We start from the raw sequence: 19,188 nt of genomic DNA, 5'->3' as shown, positions 1-19,188 counted from the left end.
CTCGATATAAAAGTGAATATATTAAATTAACAGTCTGTCAACAATGTCATAAAATATCAGATAAATATATTGAATATGATTTGGTCATTTTATTCCTTGATATCTTATTATTAAAGAAACAGGCTTATAGACATCTAGTATATAACAGAATGGAATCAGAAATCTTAGATCAATTATCTTCGCAACAACAACGAGGAGAACAACAGCAAAATCATCATTGGAGGAAATTAATTGATTGGTTCCAAATTTATAAACTTCATATTCGACGACTATTTGTAATAATCCTATTTGAAGTCTATTTAAAATGGGCCAATGAAGAACGGAAAACAACACATCGATTAATCATACATGCAATATTATCTCAGTCAATGCTTACCCAATATTTGTTCTTTATAATGAAGCTGGTTATTGAACAATTCATATTCAATTTTTGTATCATTGGTCTATTTCGGTACTATTGTGGATGGGGTCAATTACGATTAAACAAGAACATCCCAGACAATCATCAATTTGGATATAGTAATACAGTCCTATTGTCTACAGTAATGGTATCAAGTTCAATAAAGCTCTTTCCAATACTAATGCTTATATGGCCATACGATAGAAGTACAATTTCTCAACCTTTGATAAATACAATATGTTTCATAAATATCGTGGAAGCTCTAAGAGTGATTACCAATTATAGATATGTTACCATTATCTCAGTGGTTGGCATTTCGTTGGTAACTCAAGTGTTAATGTCGAGAGTGGTATTGGCGGTCATTTTGAAGTATTTCCTTGGGGTTGACTTTCGCCCGATTTATCTGGATGAGATGCAAGAAGCAATACTACAAGCAAGAGCTTTATTTTTCTAAAAGCCTAATATAGCAGAAGTCTATAAAAATTGTATAAAATATGAAATTAATAACTCCATTCATTATTATTTTGGGATTTACGAACGGTTGTTCCATCATAATTTATCAACAACATATCCAGTCCATCAATCGCAAGCAAAGGTCCATCCAAATCATTGACTAAATTAGGATATTCATATTTCGTATTTAATTCCCTTCTTTCATCAAGGGTTCTATCTTGTCCAGGAACATTTTCAAGATCAACCAAGTTATTAGGCGGAGGATTATTATTTTCAATTGCACGTAAGGCTATAAACAACGATAATGGGATATATTGATTTTGGAAACTCCACAAAAGGTATAATGAAATTAAAGGTAATGGAGCTAATGAAGATGCACAGGTGAATGCTTCTTGAAGTGCCAATGTCCCCACCATGGTTATTTGAAAAATTATTAACCCAAGAATTATTCTTCTGAAAACTAAAGGCCAGACTTTCCCTGTTGAATGAGGTGGATGAACACATGAATATAATAATTGATACTTACTTACAAAATATCCAATAATGAAATAGATTAATCCTGCAGTTAAGATCTTGGATGACATTACTGAATAAACTAATGTAATTATGAATATCAACATTGGCTGAGGTAATTGTAACCCGAAATCGAATACTGGTGGTTTGTATAATTTTAAATAGTCTCTTGGTGTCTTACACCAAAAAAGTGATTCAATTGGGTGAGTTATTAAATTTCCAATTAATAACAATTTAAATGGATAAATTCCTAATCCTTGTAAAATAATAAAATCAACATAGAATAATGATAAATCTTTTAATGATTGTGCTAAATCATAAGCAATTTTTGTAGTATCACTCAACGATGCCGTACCGAAAGTTGTAAATACCAAAAATAAATTCACAAAGATATAAAAGAAATTCTTTGATACTGAAGATAATTCTTCATCACTATGGGATGTGAATCCTTGTTTTGCAGATATCCAAACATAAAAAAATGGAATTATTATATTTAAAATTGTGAAAAGATATGTTGGTAATAATCCAGTTATTGCAGTTTTGGCCCATTTATTATTATGTAAAAATCTTCCTAATGAAGGCCACATTTTAGCAATACTTTTTGTGTTCAATAAACTTGCCATATATCTCACAGGATAAATCAAAAGTATACTCATAAGTCCAATAATTAAAGTCACAATAAATATCTTGGTATTTCTTTCCTTTCTGGTTAAGCATAAATTATCCCATCTAATATCATGAGGTGCTGCTGCAAGACTTGTAATTAAATGGTTTACTTTTGGGTCCAATACAGCTTGTGCTAACATTTGGGCTTGTGCCACAGTCTTCATAGTTAAGAAAGCAGTGGAAGTTCCTGGATATTCTTTGGTTCTAGCTCGGTTAATCTCTTTATCGATGACTTCTAGTTGTTCGGTATAATGAGCAATTGCATCCACTTTGGGTCCAAATATGCCAAATAACCCTTTGTTGATTTTGGGACGGTCACGTAATTCATCATTCAATAAACTTGGGACTGATGTGCTTGCTTCTTCTTCGACGATTTCCGAAATTTGATCGATTATTGAAGGGGATGGGGTTCGTGGATTGGAATTATCAGTTGCTTCAGGAGTGGATTCGTCTTCTTCGTTATCTCGGTAGCTATTATTATTATTGTCTAATCCTATCAGGTCTCTTAATTGAGGATGTAAACTGGAAGAAGAAAGTAATTGCGCTTTATTTATTATCCCCTTTTGTTGGAAATATTCTACCCAATATACTTCTAATTTTCGTAGTACTTTCTTTCTCAATTTGAATAATTTATTTAGATTTCCCCATTCTCGTACAATAAGAATTGAATCGATTTCTCCGATATTTAAACTTTCAATATGTCTAGCTAATGTAATTTCATCTCTCAATACTGCCGGTATTCCTGATACTTTAACGGTTCTGTCAGTAATTGAATTTTGTCCCCCAAGATATTTTTGTCTCATATCTATGATTTTATTAGTTTGATTAAATAAGAAATATATTGTAATTATAGTGAAAATATATGTGAATGCAACATACATCCACAGAAACAATTGATAAGATTGCTCCACATCCTCGGGAATATTTGTTCCTCCTGCTGCCATTTTAATGAGTTGTCTCATTACAATTGATGTCCCATTGTTGTTGTCATCATCATCGCCATCATCATCAGGATAATCCAGATCCAATTTTCCTGTGAATTTATACCTAATTGGTGAAATGACAAATATCGCAAGTAAAAGACAGGTACCCAATATTCTAATACACATCTTAAAAAATCGAAGAAACACCACGGCATCAAAACCAGCATGCTCTAATATCTGCAGTTCATTTATTTTATACACAATTGGAATCCAACCAAATAATGATTTTGCCGGTAGTTTCGGGAGATATTTCCTGGAAGAGGAATGTAAATAATTGAAGTTCATATGATTAAGATTGGCAACATATATTTTAGGATATCGGATTCGAAGGATTGAGAAGGCAAGGAGGGCAAATAATCCTAATGTGGATGCAATTATAATTTGATATCTGGCAACACGAGTGGAGGGTGGTCTATATCGTCCATCATCTCCATTCTCATTGGTTTCGTATAATCGTTTCTGTAGATCTATTATAAAATCAGATGCAATTTCATGGAACATTTGATGCTTGATTGTGAAAATGAAAGACTTGGTTGGTGATTAACAATTAGCTACTTCCTTATTGATTACTATATGACGGTGTAAGATCGGCTGAGGTTTAGAATTTAATTACCGATTTCTTTAGGTAAGAAAAAATGTTGTTATATACAGGATTGAGCATGTGACTTTTGAAGTTTTGCAACCCACAACCGCATTGATTAGTAGTAGAGAAGGACCTTTGAATTCAAATGGTGTTAATTGAAATAGTAAGGATTCTCTTACTTTGTTTGAAGTATCCCTGTGTCTGTTGGATTTGCTAAGTATGTTCTTTTGTGAGATGAGAGAATAATCGATTTTCATTAATTTTGCAACAATTCTCGAGTAAATTATCATTCTTACCAAAATAAAGAGGCTAAACCCACAACACCCCGATATTGTTTTCTTGAAGTAAACCGACTATTAAAACTATATCTATTGCTTCTTGTAACCCCCATTACCTTAAGTAAAGGGCAGAATGAAACAGAGTGAGACAATCGGGGCCAATAAATCAATCAACTTTCCATGTAGTTTTAATATTGCCAAAAAGTTGTACAAAAGTACACGACCCGCATCAACAGATTAAATCATAATAATACCATTTAAAGATCCAAGTGCCTCCACAGTTTTTATCTAAAGACCCAAATAACGAAGATAATATAATGAATCATTCATATAAATATACAAAGGATTTTATAGAGAAACAAGTAAAGATACTAAATGAGCCACTTGAAATAACACAGTCATTAAAAGACATACTTGAATATCAGACATATGAACCTGATGAACTACCTTTATCAGAACAGCAACTAAGTGAAATCCTAGTACGACTTAATAGAAGAATCCAAACTAGAAACAATACAGTATTCACGTCACAAGTTACTCATCAAATAGTTACTCAAATCTTGAAATTAGAACAAAATAAACTAAATATTGTCAATGAACAATTACTAAGAATAAGTCACGTATTGAAACCTATTTTAGTTCCTGATTTCAAATATTTATCTAACCAAGATCGTCTTTATAGACTTATTGAACTCGGAGATTTGATTAAAGAATTGCCCGAATCTAGATATATTTATGTATACGGAGAAGAAGAAGACGCGTCTGGTGAGGATAAGTCTGATGATGAGGATGAAGCAATGGGAACCCAAGAAGGACACAATGGAGAAATGTTGGGGAAAGATGATCAGATTAAAGCAAATTATAGAAGAAAGGTTATAAATCAGGTAAATCAATCATATCCAATAGATGAAGAAATAGTTGCCCGTTATAGTGAAATAAGAGAAGAGTTATTTGCCATACAGAGATCACTTTGCAGAAAGTTTGATAAGCTCAACTACTTAAAGGAATTGCAAGAAGAGTTGCAAAACGCTTTAGGCGTAGGGCAAGAGTCTAAAAGGGCCGCAGAAGAAGCAGATAATGAAAATATGATATATGATAGCGATGAGGAGATTTACAAGCAAGATGAGGATTCAACACAGGTAGAAGCGGATGAGTTAGACGATTCATCTGTGAATCCAAGTAGTGTATTCAATGAGATTAATAAATTTAGAGTACTTGTTGAAAAGTTGAGTCATTCAGTAGATCAAAGTACGGCTTCAGGACAGGAAATCGTACAATTGGCCAGAAGTGTAAATATCGAATAACTTACACGTTTAATATAAATATCATTATTATTAAGTGCTTTTTATTAGGAAATTTATTGATTAGTAAATATTTTATTATAAATTAAAGTATATCATATCCCTTTTTAACCCACAAATTATACAAACATTTTCAAAAATGGAAATACGGGAGGATCAAAAAAATCATCTCTGTTTGGAATAATACATTTATGCTATAATTCTATTTGTTCCTCTAATCGAATAAACCGAAACCCATATCGTCATCAGATTCTTCCTTAGCTTCTTCTTCCTTTTCTTCAGCAGCTTCTTCAGCAGCGGCACCAGAAGAGGCAGCAGCACCAGAAGAGACAGCAGCACCACCAGATGGGACGGAAGCTAACTTGGTGTTACCTTGGGCAACTAATTCAGCAATATCCTTACCTTCTAATTCAGATAATAAAGAAGAGACTCTGGATTCTTCAGCTTCAACACCGATAGTTTCTAATAAAGCGGTGATGTCAGAAGCAGATGGGGTAGTGTTACCACCTTGGACTAATAATAAGTAAGCAGCTAAATACTTCATTGTTAATGTTCTTTAAGAATAATCACTTTTAAGCAAACAAACGGCAGACTATCCTATGCTAAGTTTATAAGATGAAAAGAGGTTTTACAAAAATTTCATACAAACTCTTCTTTAAACAAAAAACGTCAAAAGACTGAAAAAAAAAAAATCACCGAAAAAATGACTGCATATAGGACAAATTTTTTAGTAAGTGTATCACGTGCTATCAGTTAGGGCTCGAAAAACGCAGTCACAAATCTTGGAAAATGTTGTCCTGCATTTAATTTTGTATGGTATTTGATCACGTGATCCGAAAATTCAATCAATGTGCAGTCCATTCAGAATTTTTTTTTCACCCACCTAACAAATTCTCTCCCCTAACAAACCAAACACTTTCGGTACAGTCTAACAAATTCTCATTTCATAGTAATCGAAAATTTTTTAATTCTTCTTATAAAGATTTTTGCTCTTTTTTGAACCTTTTAAGAACATACCATAAAGATCCAATCAATATGTCCGAAGCTGGTATGTACATATAGGAGAACCAGAGATAGGGGAGAATCAACTAGACCACGACTATGACTACCACGATTTAAAACGAAGTATTGAATGCACAAACCATGAATTATTCAAAGTGGAAAATTGTCAAATGAAATGAGTGAATCAGTATGGAAGAGTAAAGTATGAGAAGACCACGTCAAACAGTCAATATATAAAAATACCACTACTAGAATCAACGCAAATTTCGTACATAGACATCTACCATAAATCTTCATTTACGATCGTTGAACAATCAAGTCAATTTCCAACTATAAAATTTTCAATAATTGAAATCATGCCAATTTCACATTTTCATACTACCACTTAATAGAAACTCATATAATGATTCATGCAATCAATATCTAGTTGACCTCCTTTTATACTGAAAGAAATTTATATCTGTTCCCAAAATACTAACATTTTTTTTATAGCTGACAAAAAACAGAGAAGAAACTTCAAGACCTTTTCCTTCAAGGGTGTCGACTTAAAAGACTTGGTTGAAATGTCAACTGAAGACTTCACCAAGTTATGTGGTGCTAGAGTTAGAAGAAGATTCTCTAGAGGTTTAGACTCCAAGCCAATGGGTTTAATCAAGAAGTTAAGAGTTGCTAGAGCCAACACTCAACCAAATGAAAAGCCAGCTACCGTCAAGACTCATTTAAGAAACATGATTGTTGTTCCAGAAATGATTGGTTCTGTTGTCGGTGTCTACAACGGTAAGGTTTTCAACACTGTTGAAATCAGACCAGAAATGGTTGGTCACTACTTAGGTGAATTCTCCATTACTTATACTCCAGTTAGACACGGTAGAGCTGGTAACGCTTCTTCCAGATTCATGCCATTAAGATAAGTGTTTTAGTCTTATGTTTATTAATTGTATTTTATAGTATTTAATGGTTTTAAATTTTCGGAGAATCAAACACGCATAATCAACATCCCACACAAACCCCCTAACCCAACCCCCCCTTTATATATGTAAACAAATGTATATAAAACGATTATACAAATAAATATCACGTAATTTGAATTCTCGACATTTGGTTGTCTTCAATTTTTGTGTAAGCTTCCTGTCAATTCTTAATAGAACCCTATCTATGTAAAATTACGCCGCAGGAGTTACACCGCGCTTAATTTCTGATATAATTACAAAATTTTTTCAAAGGAATATTTAAATCCCATCCCAAATCACATCCCTCGAGAAATCCTCTTTAATTTCTAAGCTAAATACAGACTATAGAGGAATCATGGAAGTCACATCCTCGACTTCAATAGTGGATATCCCACTCCCGCAAGATATAAAACCCAAACATGAACATATGCATCCAATTAAAGAAATTTCCATCGGGGCTATTTCTGGTATGATTGGTAAATTAGTTGAATTCCCCTTCGATACTATAAAAGTCAGATTACAATCCTCAAATTCCTTGCATCGAATCTCCACCTATCACATGATAAAACTGACATATCAAAATGAAGGGTTCTTTAATGGATTTTATAAAGGATTGAAAGCACCTTTAGTTGGAGCTTGTTTGGAGACTTCAATCTTGTTTACTAGTTATAATTTTGCATCTACCGTATTGGTAAATACACTTAAAGATCAAGCTCAATCTACGAAATATCATACTGAGAGTTTACCATTCTGGTCAAAATGTGTTGCTGGGGGGTTTGCAGGTTTAATGGCATCATTTATATTGACACCGGTAGAACTCATAAAATGTCAATTACAAGTAGCTAATTTGGTATCCCATGACAAAAGTTCAGCAACGTATACTTCATTAATTAAATCTACGATAAGAGAAAAAGGTATTTCTGGATTGTTTAATGGATTATCATCGACTGTAACTAGAGAAGTCATAGGAACATCAATTTGGTTTGGGACTTATGAATATATTAATGATTATTATAAAAAAGCCAAAGATCCATGGATTAAGAATGAAAATATACAATTATTGTTAAGCGGGGCCATGGCCGGGGTGACGTTTAACTTATCGATGTTTCCTGTGGATACTATTAAATCCAATATTCAAACACATGGAATGTTTAATACTGGTCTGAAACGTAGTGCTGGGTTTTGGTCTATAGCAAAATATCTTCTTGCAAAAAATGGTGGGATTCGGAATTTGTATAATGGGTTAGGAATTACTATGATACGGTGTATTCCAGCAAATGCATTAATCTTTTATAGTTATGAAGTATTGAAAAGAAACTTCTAACCACAACAATCAAAAGTAATCATAGATTATTTATAATTTGATTTTTTTATAGAAAGTAATATACATTTAGAATGGGTTTTTAGGTAAACAATTGTTCGGCTTGCTTCAAATCATCAACATTGAGTAAATCGGATCCAAGCTTAAATAAATCCTTTAGATGAGAGTCACGAATCCCATAGGGCCAAGTAACGTCGCCCCATACTCTAGTCTTTAAACCGTACTTATGTGCCATGTCAATATGGCCCTTTATCTTTGTTTTTTGTTTGTCATTAAATGGACGGGTTTGCGCTTTGTGAGTCTTACCACCAAGTAAATGATGCAATGAAGAACTAGCAACCCTACACATCTTTGAATAATTTTTCATAAGCTCCGGATCTTGATCTTCGTGGAAACTCGAAAGTGGAGCATCTAGAAATACATATCTTACTCTCTCATTCTCGACTTCTACTATGGGTAAGTTTCCCGTAATCGTGAGTATCAATGGTCCAGGATAGAACGTTCCAGTAGCGGAGTCATAATGTGCAAGGAAATTATTATCTATAAAAGGTTGTAATAAAGGACGTAATGCCTTATAGGTGTTATTCGGCTCGGTCTTGAAATCAAACCATAAATAAACCGGCTCTTCTGGTGAATTAAAATAAACGCCATTCTTCTCGGCCAACAGACTGTCTCTCCAGCTGGATTCTGACGTCTTGGGGTTTGTATATTGAAGAAATTGAAATAATGGGTTCAAATATAGATTGAATAATGTATTAATTGGCTTTAGGAAAATCTCGCTATGTCCGACATATATCTCGTCATTCCTAAAATACAACTTTTGTTGTCTTTCAACTTGTGATATTTCATTATCATCGGTTGTTGTTGTCTCAGTCAATGTTCTATCAAGCGTAAATCCATTAGGAAAATACCAAATATCACTTTCAATACTACGACAACCAACACTCAATGCATCAAATAATGGATTCTCTCTCCAATAGTCATTATGGGAATGAAGTGGTTTGATGTAAACATCTCTAGTCAATCCTTCTACAGTATGTTTGATGGGAATAATTGGGGTTTTTGGTGTATTGCCGTTATATTCTATACCTCCTGGCGATTGGGAAAACATGGTAGTATCGCTTTGAAGATGAGAAGGATACTTAAATGCGTTGATCATATGCAATTCAGAAGTCAATTGATTTGGCGACTAACCGATCTCTTCAGGAGAAGAAGAAAGGGATGTGGTATTTTTTCACAACATCCCTTTCGCGGGGCAGATTGCTATCCCCCACTTTTTTTCGTCAAGATTTTAATGTAAGATGGGAATTTCTTGGTTGCAAAAACTATTGCAACTTTCCAATTGGTTGCAAAAAATGGACTTCACAAGATATTCATTCAGGTTACTCATTGTCACCTTTACATGTGATACCTGATTTCTTCAACGAATTGATTAACAACTTTGTTTTGACTATACTTTCAAAGATTTTTTTTTTTCAAGTTTTGTTGTTCATGTCACTCGCTGGATAAGACTCGGGTCACACAAGACACACGAGAAAACGGTATCCAAAGAGCTTGTCTTAATCTCTACAACTACAATAAAATCATTGATCCATTTAAAATAAATAAACTGTGAGATTCTTCACGTGCGATACACACATATATAAGATACAAAATGAGAGATTCTAAGCTCTTCCAATCAAAGCTGGATTAGCTTTCTTAATGTTTATCATTCTTAAGATTTCAACTAATTTCACACTACCAACCAATAATTCTTCCTTGAAATAAAACAAGAAAGCGGCAGTAGAAATGGATTGAACTAATTTAACCAATAATCCACCATATAACCCTTCTAACCCTTCTTCTCTGATAATCTTTCTAATTTGTTGAATCATAGATAATTTTTCATCTTCAGATTTAGTTGCCTTCTTTTTAATATGCATTCTAGCCTTTAAGGTAATATATGGATAAGTTAAAGAAGTAGCAATTAATTTACCAAAAGCACCAATGAGAAAGGCTTTCTTTGAAGTAAATGATTTAGGACCATTTTTGGCAATGATAACATTTTTGATTTGTTCAAAGATAGTATATTGAATAATTGGATTAATAACCAAAATTAATGCAGGTAAAACACCAGCAAATAAAGTCCCAACACCATCTTTTTCAATAATATCAAGAAGAGCTTTAAAAGTGGAAGAAGAAGTTTTTCCTTCACCTTTCTTCTTTTTTTCAGTCATCATTCTAGTATTAGCGACCCAGAATGGATTTGAACCAACACAAGTAACTGCACCTGCAATGGCACCAGTGATAATCGATTCAAAAGTAGTCAAACCTCTTTGGTGTGATTTTTTAGATTTTAAAAATAAATTAGCTGTGAATTCATAAAAGTAATAATAAATGAAATTAGTTAAAGTGATACCATATAATGCACTTTCTAAACCAGCATATAAACCAGTAATACCCTTTTCACGAATAATTTCTTTAGTTGCTAACCAAGATGGATTATTCCTTAAAGCATTAAGAATCTTTGCTTGAGTGGTTGGACTAATTGTAGCTTTCAATTCTTGTTCATCCTTTTGTTTCTCTTCCTTTTTCTTTGCTGCAGTTTGAGCTAATGTGGATAAAGTAACTAAAGGATAGGTGACTATCATAGATAAGGCACCACCACCAGCACCAGCAATAGCATGGGCTATTTCATCATTGCTTGACATTGTTCAGGATATATGGAATTGATAACAAAAAAGGAATTGAAGGATTCTTAATTAAAATTTTTCCTAGATCTTGTAAAAAGGAGGGAAAAATCTGGAAGGTTTCATATTTTGAGTTTTATTTTCGGTAAAATTAATGATACCGAATATCAGAGCAAACCTTTTGTTTGATCAGCCGGGTGTTAACGCTTTTTTCCATTATTGAAATTTAACCCACGGTTAATCTTGTTTAATATTTTTTTTGTTTTTTCACATGGTTTATATGTAGGAATGTGGGGACTACAATGGGTCTCTCTATCTTGCGCGTTTTAGTGAAACCTTAACTAAAACTGATATTGACCAAACCATTCACATACTCTCCATTAATTTCAAATTGACAACCAAATGAATCAGATGCCAATAGACTGAGGTCGATAAAGACTTCCCATGATAATCTAGGGAATGACTGACTTGAATTGTTTGGAAGAGTTTGTTTGGAAACAGTCAATGCTAGTTAATCTTTCACACGAACTCACAATAACCGTCCTTCCTCATTGATATTACCTTTTTAGATTTATAAAGAATATTCGGATACTTACTCCGTAGTTATGATGTTCTTAAGTAAAGGATTTATTTGCAACATGAGATCAAATGGCTGACTGAAGAGTTTTACAATCACTTCAATTTCTGACACCAATTACACGACCAAATCCCAGCTATACAATTTTTTTCTTTCGGGTGTGTGTTGCAAGATTAATAATTAACATCCAATTAACAAACCCCGAAAGATCAGCAAAAGGGATCATTTATAGCAACAAACATACAAATGGAAACACGTAAAGCATTCTTCACCAAGTTAGGTTTATTCGGTGCTACTGCACTTACAATGTTCATTGTTGGTAAAAAACATATATCCATTCATAATGAAAAAAGACATCGTGCTGAAACTGATGCTCGTGTAGATTCAGATGATAATGAATTTGGAGTACAAGTAAGAAGACCAGGATTCCCAAGAAATAATCCAACTATGGATTATTCTGCTGGTGAAAGATTATCAAAATTTGAAGCAAAGGGAGATGCTTATTCTACTAGAAGACCTGGGGATAGATTATCAATGTGGGCTACTATAAAACGGTGTTATTTTGGTGATGATGAAGAAGAACTGAAATATTTCTCACCAACTCCTGAAGATAAGATTAGAAAGTGATACATATATATAGCTTATCATGTGTTGAAGTATAGAGAGACAATTGTAAATAGTTACTTAAGAAACGAGTAAAATAATGAATGTACATTATATGAACCATACAAATATCTATAGATTAATTGAGTAAATCATCAAGGGCTAAATCATAAACTAAATTGGATTTCAAGAAATTATTAACACACCATCCGCATACAAAATTATCTTGTAGTTCTTGTAAAATCATCACTACATTTGATTTGATCTGATCATCTTGATTAAACAAATTTAATAACAATAATTCAATACCTTTATTCTTATCAAATACCGTCATTGCACCTCCATGTGAAGTGGTCAGTATACTTGCTGATGATACCGCTGGAATCAAATATGTCATCAATAAAAAGATCTCTAAAGATTTCCCACTAATTAAAAACTTTAAAATGTTATACCAAATTTCATGTTCATTGATTTTAGTTTTATCAATTGAATTGAGACTTTGTAAATGATGTTGAATATCGACCATCAAATTCAATTCATTGGCTAAATTAGGTAATAATAAATTGTAAACTAATTTCCCTTGATATAATAAATCTTGAAATTTCTTGGTAACCAATTGATAACATGAAACTTCCAATAATTTAGTAGCATCACTTGACCAATAATATCCTATCCCATCAAGTAACAAAATAAGATCACGATCTTTTGGAGTTAGACTTGTATTAAAGTTCTTGGAACTTAAAAGAATCCGTAGAATTTCATTTATATGTCTTCTAAAAATCAATTGAATTGTAGTTAAATCATCATTATAACTAAATAATGATAATTGTAAATTTGATAGAAATCTTGCATCTTCAGATATAATGGAGTGTTTATAATCTATCCATTGACCTTCAAGTTGTGTACTTATGAATAATTCATTATCATCTAAATCATATAAGACATCCCAGAATTTATCATTTTCTTTAAAGAATGGATTTATTGTACCTGCAATAAATGAATCACATCCATTTAATAAATCAATCTTGGAAACATCGATAATTGGAAATATATTATAATTAGTTAATAATCCACATAAGATACCTCCACCAGTTATCAATTTTAATAATAATAGAATATGGTCTATTATATAACCTGAAGATTCTTCATAACTTACAAACATAATTCTTTTACCTGTTAAAACAGCATTAATCAACACGATAATTGGAGGAGTTTGTAATCCATAAATTGTTAATTCATTATGTAAACGATTTGAACCTAATCTTGCATTCAATATATTAATTGCATTAGGTTTGAAATTTAAATCAGTTGGATTAAGATAATCTCCAATAGTATCAGGTAAATCCAATAAGGGGATTCTAACGGGTATATCCATTTCATTAAATGAAATAATTGAATTAAAACTTAAATCTTTTCTAATAAATAAATCTTCATTTATAGTTTCATTCATTTTAATTCCTAATGCTCTTTTTCTAAATTCTGAATCATTATAAATTTTATCATGAATTGGTAAATCTAATATTGAAGTTATTAATAATTTCTTAATAATGGATATTGATTTTATTGATTTTGATATTATAAAGTTTTTAGCATTAATTGATTCATATAAATTTTTCAATATTTCAATACTATCAGTTTTAAAATATAAATCTAAACAAATCAATAATAAAGGTTTAAAATTCTTAAAATATGGAAGCTTAGTGATTATTGATAATGATTTGATTTGTGATCCTCTCTTATAATTCTCATCTTTCTGATTTTGAACAATCGTATAAAGGAAATATGGTTTATCTTCACATACTTTCTCTTGATATAAATATTGAAATTGTTTAGTTGATTTATTCTTATATAACATAAATAAAGTAAAATCTTCTTCTCGTTTATGGATTTGATCCGGAAGCATTAACTCAGGCAAGAAATATAGATTATTGATACCAGGTAATTCATGAGGATATTGATGGACTAATGAGGGTCCTTTATCTATATGGAATTCTGCGGTCACTATATAATTTATATTAGGCATCTCTATTTATTTGTTTTGTTTTTCTTAGGTAAATCGACGATCTATTGGTAGTTATGTGTGTGGAAATGGATGTTATCCCAAGTCAGAGCTCTCGTCGTTCTTTCGGAGTGTATGATTGGTGGAATTACACTTCTGCAGATTGACGAAATAAATTTGATGAGATTTATTGTTAACAACCGAGAAATCTAAAAAAACTGCGACAGGATCACAAAAAATAATTTCACGAGAAATAAACACACAATTCTCCTTTCAATATTACCACTCTCGGGTATTGTTGCAAAATAAGACACATATGACGCGACTTAGGGTCCAGAGGGCACATTCACTCAAGTGAATAAGTTTGGCAAACTTACAGGGACATCTCCTACAATTATTTAACAATAATACACAAATGCTTTTTTATTACCACTTTCTTTCTTTCTTTCTTAAACAAAGTTACAATCAACTGATAATCCTACACATAGAGAAAATAATCAAAATTACAATTTCGAAACAAGAAATATACCTCATCTCACTTAATTTTCGAAATAATCGGCCATTTCTTGATCTAACTGTTCAACAGTCTTCTTTTCCTTCTTAGCTGGCTTGTTCTTCTTCTTTTGTTGTTGTTTCTTCTTTTGAACAGCAGCCTTGGCAGCAACAACTTTTGGACCTTTACCAACAGAATTGGCAACAATTCTAGCAGCTAATGGTTTCTTACTTGGATCAACAATTAATTCTAATTTTAATTTATTAGCACCATTATCGATTGGAGCACCATTATATTTTTCAACAGCTAATCCAGCGTGTTTATTGTCTTTGAAGATAACAGTGGCAAAACCTTTGAATTGGCCCTTTTCGTTATAACTCAAAGCAACTGTTTGGACACCACCGACTTGAGATTGGAAGAAATCCTGTAAAAAAAGAGAGAATGTTAGTCGTAAAATCATAAAATATAAACAATTGGAAAACAAAATATGAAGGGAATATCGGGTTTCAAACTTTCCTTTTTCGATTTTTGGTTTTGGGATCCTTTCTTGGTAGCAAACAAGGGGTTGATTATAAAAAGAAAATGAAATTTTGCATTATTTTGAATCAGGGTATAAGGATTTTGTAATAGGATTGTACTTTTTGAAAGTCTGCATGCTGTGGTAAATCGTTGAATCATTCAACCTTGTTTCCACATTATCATTGACCATTTATCATACTTGGAACTGTTTAAGACACAAACACAAACACAACTAAATTAAGTTCTCATCCGCCAAGATGTGTTACTCACAAACTTAATTGGAATAACGATGCATAAAAATAGTACAAGTTCCGTTCTGAATATTCACAATGGTAATGCAGCAGCAGTATCACAAATTTGATTAGATTTTGAAGCAATTTAAGCACACAGGCCAATTAAAAATATTACTGCCAAACATTATTTTCCCCAAAGAATTTGTATTGACCCATATAATCAAAATGCTGGACTTGGATACTGACAATCTTTTAATATACCTTTCAACCAAAAACAAAAACAACAAAATAATCATTCAAAGAACTGAACACAACATGTGTCAAAATGAAAATGAAAAAAAATAATGCAATAAGTGAAGAATTAAATTTGAAAAAAATGAAAAAACAACCACCCCTTTGCTCCAACGGATTACCCAATAAATGTATTTTGCATGGCAAGATACTAGTCTGATGATCGAATGCTACGACTCGTATCAATGACTGGAGATAGCATTTTTTTTTGTTAAAAATATTTGGAAGTAAACTTTGAAAATCTCCGTTTATCATACATTCCAAATAGGTGCCCAAAAAAATATCATAAACAATGATCATCCAGATGTATCACCATTGGAATTCTGTCATGTTTATCCCTATCCCATAAAAAAAAGCATACCCAAAAATGATAGACCTTAACTCCCTTCCATTTGTTTTAGCCAACAATGAAAATCAAAAACATACCTTAATATTTTCTTGTCTTAAATCCTTTGGTAAACCAGAAACACTAACCTTGGTAGCATAACTGACATCAACAGCTCTAGCAGCAGCAGCGGCAGCAGCGACAGGGCCACTTTTTTTGAATGAAACAATTTGCTTCTTGTTTTGAGAACCACCGACTTTCTTACCGACACGACCGGCTTTGCCACCAATCTTGGAACCTGGTCTGAAGTTCTTTCTTCCCTTGAAGTTGGTAGGCTTCTTAGAAGAAGCAATGATATCGTCTAATGATTTATCTAAGGAGGCGGACATTTGGTAAACTATTTTAGTTTGATTTGTGTTGTGTTATGTGTGTAAAGACTTCTAGAAAACAGAAAGTGGGTGGGTTAGCAAAGTTTTTGTTTTTTTGAGATTCTGCTGGTTGTTGGTTGTTGATGGATGACAAGAAAAAGATGAAAATTGTTGTTCCATGATTTACACATTCTGTAATTTACTGCGGCTGAAAGTCTGGCTACTCGGTGGTTGCAAAATCTTTCCATGTGGAAACATGTTCTGTCATGTTGTTTTCTTCTCCATAGAAACCAGAATAATATGATTCTAATTTATAACAATTATTAGTTGTCTCCAATAAACAGAACAGCTTGTATTCCAAAAGTTGCTTGAAGAATTCATTATAAAATTTACGAATAATAAATATTAATTCTTGCAGCCGTAGTAGCTACTACCAAAGAGATTCGATATCCTTGATAGGCTCTTCACCCGATTCGAAGGAATCTAGAACTCAAAGTTATTAAAACACTTAGCAAAGGGGTCATTGATTTATGTAAGTCTAAGATAAACTTTAAATTGTACTAATCATGCGGCACGCAATTTCTCTAACAAAACTCAGGTTTTCTGAATCAATACAAAGCTAGCCATCCAAACAATAGGAAAACAAGAGCAAGCTGCAATTCTCAAATTGAGGGACAGTGAGAACTCATCATGCATGGCTGCATGCTTCCAACTTATACATTGTTGAATGGATCGAGGAGAAGACACCCTGTGAAGGTGAGGTCAGATGATAGGATTCGGTGTGGTACTGCGGGTTTTGGTTGTGTCGCGTCCGTTTTTTTGCAACTAGGAAAACCACTACTCTAAGAGTATCATTTGCTGAATTTACTAGCCAATCACAGGTGTCCGTTTGTTCCTTTGAGATTAATTTTGAATGGATTAACTTTGCTGAGCAATAAGCTAGAAGGTTCATAAATTGAAACATTTGAGGTTTATTAATTGAAACATATGTCTCTGATATTTTTTTTCCAAACCTCAAAACACAGAGTTGAAATCAAAACACCAACAACATTCTTCAGAGATGGACAATCTTGATTGTTTATTTAACAATCATGGACCATGAAATACTAGTGAAAAATGTACTTTCAACTGAAGTGCTTGAACAACTCTATGAACTGGAGTTCATAGAAGGCGAATTGGAAGACAATGTTGTCCAAGTGAATACGAGACGTGACAGATCTCATTTGAATGGGTTCTCGCTCCCAAATGAACCCCAGATACAGAATGGCAATGATGAGGATAATCGGGACAATGAAGTGCGTATGGATGAGTTTTGCTTTCAATATGCACAAGAAGATGATAACAGACCATATCCGCGTGTTACGTATATGAGTGATGACAGGAATGTATTTCTCATAGAAATTAAACGAGGAAGTACTATGAAGAAATTCATCTATGTATATGGTTTAATCGTTGATGAAAACAGAAAGCTTATTAATCTAAGTGTTAGATTCAGTATGAAGAATAAAAGTCTCCTGAAAGTACTTGAAGAACAAAACTGTCCTTTAATTGATTTATCGAGCAAATGGAACAAGGAAACTGAACTATTTGCCTTTAATCATCCTGTAATATGGAAATATGCAGCTTCCAGAAACTTCGAAACTGAGATCATTGAGAATGATACAAAGCAGTATCGACGATTAGTCAGGTACCCACTGAGAAGGAAGGATTACCATCAGATTAGAGGTGCCCTAGTCTATACACATTCCAAACACTCTTTTGTTGTTTACACTCCAAGCCATAACGAACAAAGCAAAAATCATATCAATTTAAGTTGCGAGGAAATCAAAGCTAGAATAGATAGAACCTTTCAAGAGATTGACTTTACTAATGCTGATCTCCAAAGTCTTTTGACGGGAATCGATACAGACAAGATTAAAGAAGGTGCCAGTATTTACAAATTGGCTCACGCAAGAGTGATTTCCGACCCGAATTCAACGGTATTTAAATCTCCTAATGGGGATAGTATCTTTAAGGATTATGACGAGGAGATGGTGGATATATACTCCAAATACTTCGGTCAGTTTTACAGCTTACTTTACTGTTTTGGAAGCTTTCCTTTCATTTCAGTTACTTGTACCGATGAAGGTAAACTGATTATAGTTGACCTCATTCAAGCAAAAGAGGAAGACCGGGTTGAGATAATTATTGATCTATTCATGCATTTTAATTCAGAACACGGAGGCGCGTTTTTCAAATCATTATTATATCCCTACTTGAGAAGGCTTTCAGATGGAAATTATCCAGGCGTGTTGACCCTCTTAGTGAAGCTTGAAGCAATCATGAACTTTTATAAATATTCGATATTTCTACAATCATCAAATCTAGAAATTAAGACATTTTCAAAAGGGAAATGGGAACATGATTATATGGGCTGGTATTTCATTGCTTCATTTTATTGTGGGTTACTAAATGAACGTGCCAAATGGGGAATTGCTGTCGAGGAGAGTGGAAAACCGGGCCAGTGCTTAGTTAATGGTCTTTTGGTTAAAAAAGATGACATCACTTCCACTTATCTTAAAGCAGCATCATTTTACGATCAGAAATTCGAAGAGTTATGCCGAATCACAGATTGCAAGGTTTTGATGGACGAGATATTTGATGAATATTTAAGTAGATCAA

The 19,188-nt window shown here is 32.9% G+C and overlaps 11 protein-coding genes across 11 annotated transcripts; 5 read left to right on the top strand and 6 right to left on the bottom strand. All coding sequences in view use genetic code 12, as the record gives it.

The window, feature by feature from the left end:
• Positions 1 to 900: 900 nt before the first annotated feature.
• Positions 901 to 3,516, bottom strand: J8A68_001610 (uncharacterized protein; the record flags this gene model as incomplete). Its single annotated transcript, XM_049405281.1, has 1 exon — positions 901 to 3,516. The coding sequence occupies one exon, from the start codon at positions 3,514 to 3,516 to the stop codon at positions 901 to 903; it is 2,616 nt and encodes an 871-aa protein (XP_049265084.1).
• A 677-nt stretch (positions 3,517 to 4,193) lies between these two features.
• On the top strand, positions 4,194 to 5,180 carry J8A68_001609 (uncharacterized protein; the record flags this gene model as incomplete). The annotated part of the gene is made up of 1 exon (XM_049405280.1): positions 4,194 to 5,180. The coding sequence occupies one exon, from the start codon at positions 4,194 to 4,196 to the stop codon at positions 5,178 to 5,180; it is 987 nt and encodes a 328-aa protein (XP_049265083.1).
• Positions 5,181 to 5,391: 211 nt separating this feature from the next.
• RPP2B (ribosomal protein P2) lies at positions 5,392 to 5,721 on the bottom strand (the record flags this gene model as incomplete). The annotated part of the gene is made up of 1 exon (XM_049405279.1): positions 5,392 to 5,721. The coding sequence occupies one exon, from the start codon at positions 5,719 to 5,721 to the stop codon at positions 5,392 to 5,394; it is 330 nt and encodes a 109-aa protein (XP_049265082.1).
• A 491-nt stretch (positions 5,722 to 6,212) lies between these two features.
• Positions 6,213 to 7,090, top strand: RPS15 (40S ribosomal protein uS19; the record flags this gene model as incomplete). Its single annotated transcript, XM_049405278.1, has 2 exons — positions 6,213 to 6,225; positions 6,672 to 7,090. The coding sequence occupies 2 exons, from the start codon at positions 6,213 to 6,215 to the stop codon at positions 7,088 to 7,090; spliced, it is 432 nt and encodes a 143-aa protein (XP_049265081.1).
• A 394-nt stretch (positions 7,091 to 7,484) lies between these two features.
• On the top strand, positions 7,485 to 8,453 carry ARG11 (Arg11p; the record flags this gene model as incomplete). Its single annotated transcript, XM_049405276.1, has 1 exon — positions 7,485 to 8,453. One exon carries the CDS (start codon positions 7,485 to 7,487, stop codon positions 8,451 to 8,453), a length of 969 nt encoding a protein of 322 aa, XP_049265080.1.
• A 79-nt stretch (positions 8,454 to 8,532) lies between these two features.
• J8A68_001605 (uncharacterized protein) lies at positions 8,533 to 9,609 on the bottom strand (the record flags this gene model as incomplete). The annotated part of the gene is made up of 1 exon (XM_049405275.1): positions 8,533 to 9,609. One exon carries the CDS (start codon positions 9,607 to 9,609, stop codon positions 8,533 to 8,535), a length of 1,077 nt encoding a protein of 358 aa, XP_049265079.1.
• A 505-nt stretch (positions 9,610 to 10,114) lies between these two features.
• On the bottom strand, positions 10,115 to 11,140 carry J8A68_001604 (uncharacterized protein; the record flags this gene model as incomplete). Its single annotated transcript, XM_049405274.1, has 1 exon — positions 10,115 to 11,140. One exon carries the CDS (start codon positions 11,138 to 11,140, stop codon positions 10,115 to 10,117), a length of 1,026 nt encoding a protein of 341 aa, XP_049265078.1.
• Positions 11,141 to 11,942: 802 nt separating this feature from the next.
• On the top strand, positions 11,943 to 12,323 carry J8A68_001603 (uncharacterized protein; the record flags this gene model as incomplete). Its single annotated transcript, XM_049405273.1, has 1 exon — positions 11,943 to 12,323. One exon carries the CDS (start codon positions 11,943 to 11,945, stop codon positions 12,321 to 12,323), a length of 381 nt encoding a protein of 126 aa, XP_049265077.1.
• Positions 12,324 to 12,438: 115 nt separating this feature from the next.
• Positions 12,439 to 14,322, bottom strand: MEA1 (Mea1p; the record flags this gene model as incomplete). The annotated part of the gene is made up of 1 exon (XM_049405272.1): positions 12,439 to 14,322. The coding sequence occupies one exon, from the start codon at positions 14,320 to 14,322 to the stop codon at positions 12,439 to 12,441; it is 1,884 nt and encodes a 627-aa protein (XP_049265076.1).
• Positions 14,323 to 14,837: 515 nt separating this feature from the next.
• Positions 14,838 to 16,548, bottom strand: J8A68_001601 (RNA-binding protein; the record flags this gene model as incomplete). The annotated part of the gene is made up of 2 exons (XM_049405271.1): positions 14,838 to 15,215; positions 16,261 to 16,548. 2 exons carry the CDS (start codon positions 16,546 to 16,548, stop codon positions 14,838 to 14,840), a joined length of 666 nt encoding a protein of 221 aa, XP_049265075.1.
• A 1,070-nt stretch (positions 16,549 to 17,618) lies between these two features.
• J8A68_001600 (uncharacterized protein) lies at positions 17,619 to 19,188 on the top strand (the record flags this gene model as incomplete). Its single annotated transcript, XM_049405270.1, has 1 exon — positions 17,619 to 19,188. A coding segment is annotated over one exon (1,570 nt), but the record flags the coding sequence as incomplete, so codon positions are not given.

Source organism: Hemisphaericaspora subhashii (assembly GCF_019202705.1).
Source record: "Hemisphaericaspora subhashii strain CBS 10753 chromosome Unknown scaffold68, whole genome shotgun sequence".
NCBI classification, from domain to species: domain Eukaryota; kingdom Fungi; phylum Ascomycota; class Pichiomycetes; order Serinales; family Debaryomycetaceae; genus Hemisphaericaspora; species Hemisphaericaspora subhashii.
The sequence above is the reverse complement of the archived record's forward strand: the minus strand, read 5'-3'. Positions and strand labels throughout refer to the sequence as shown.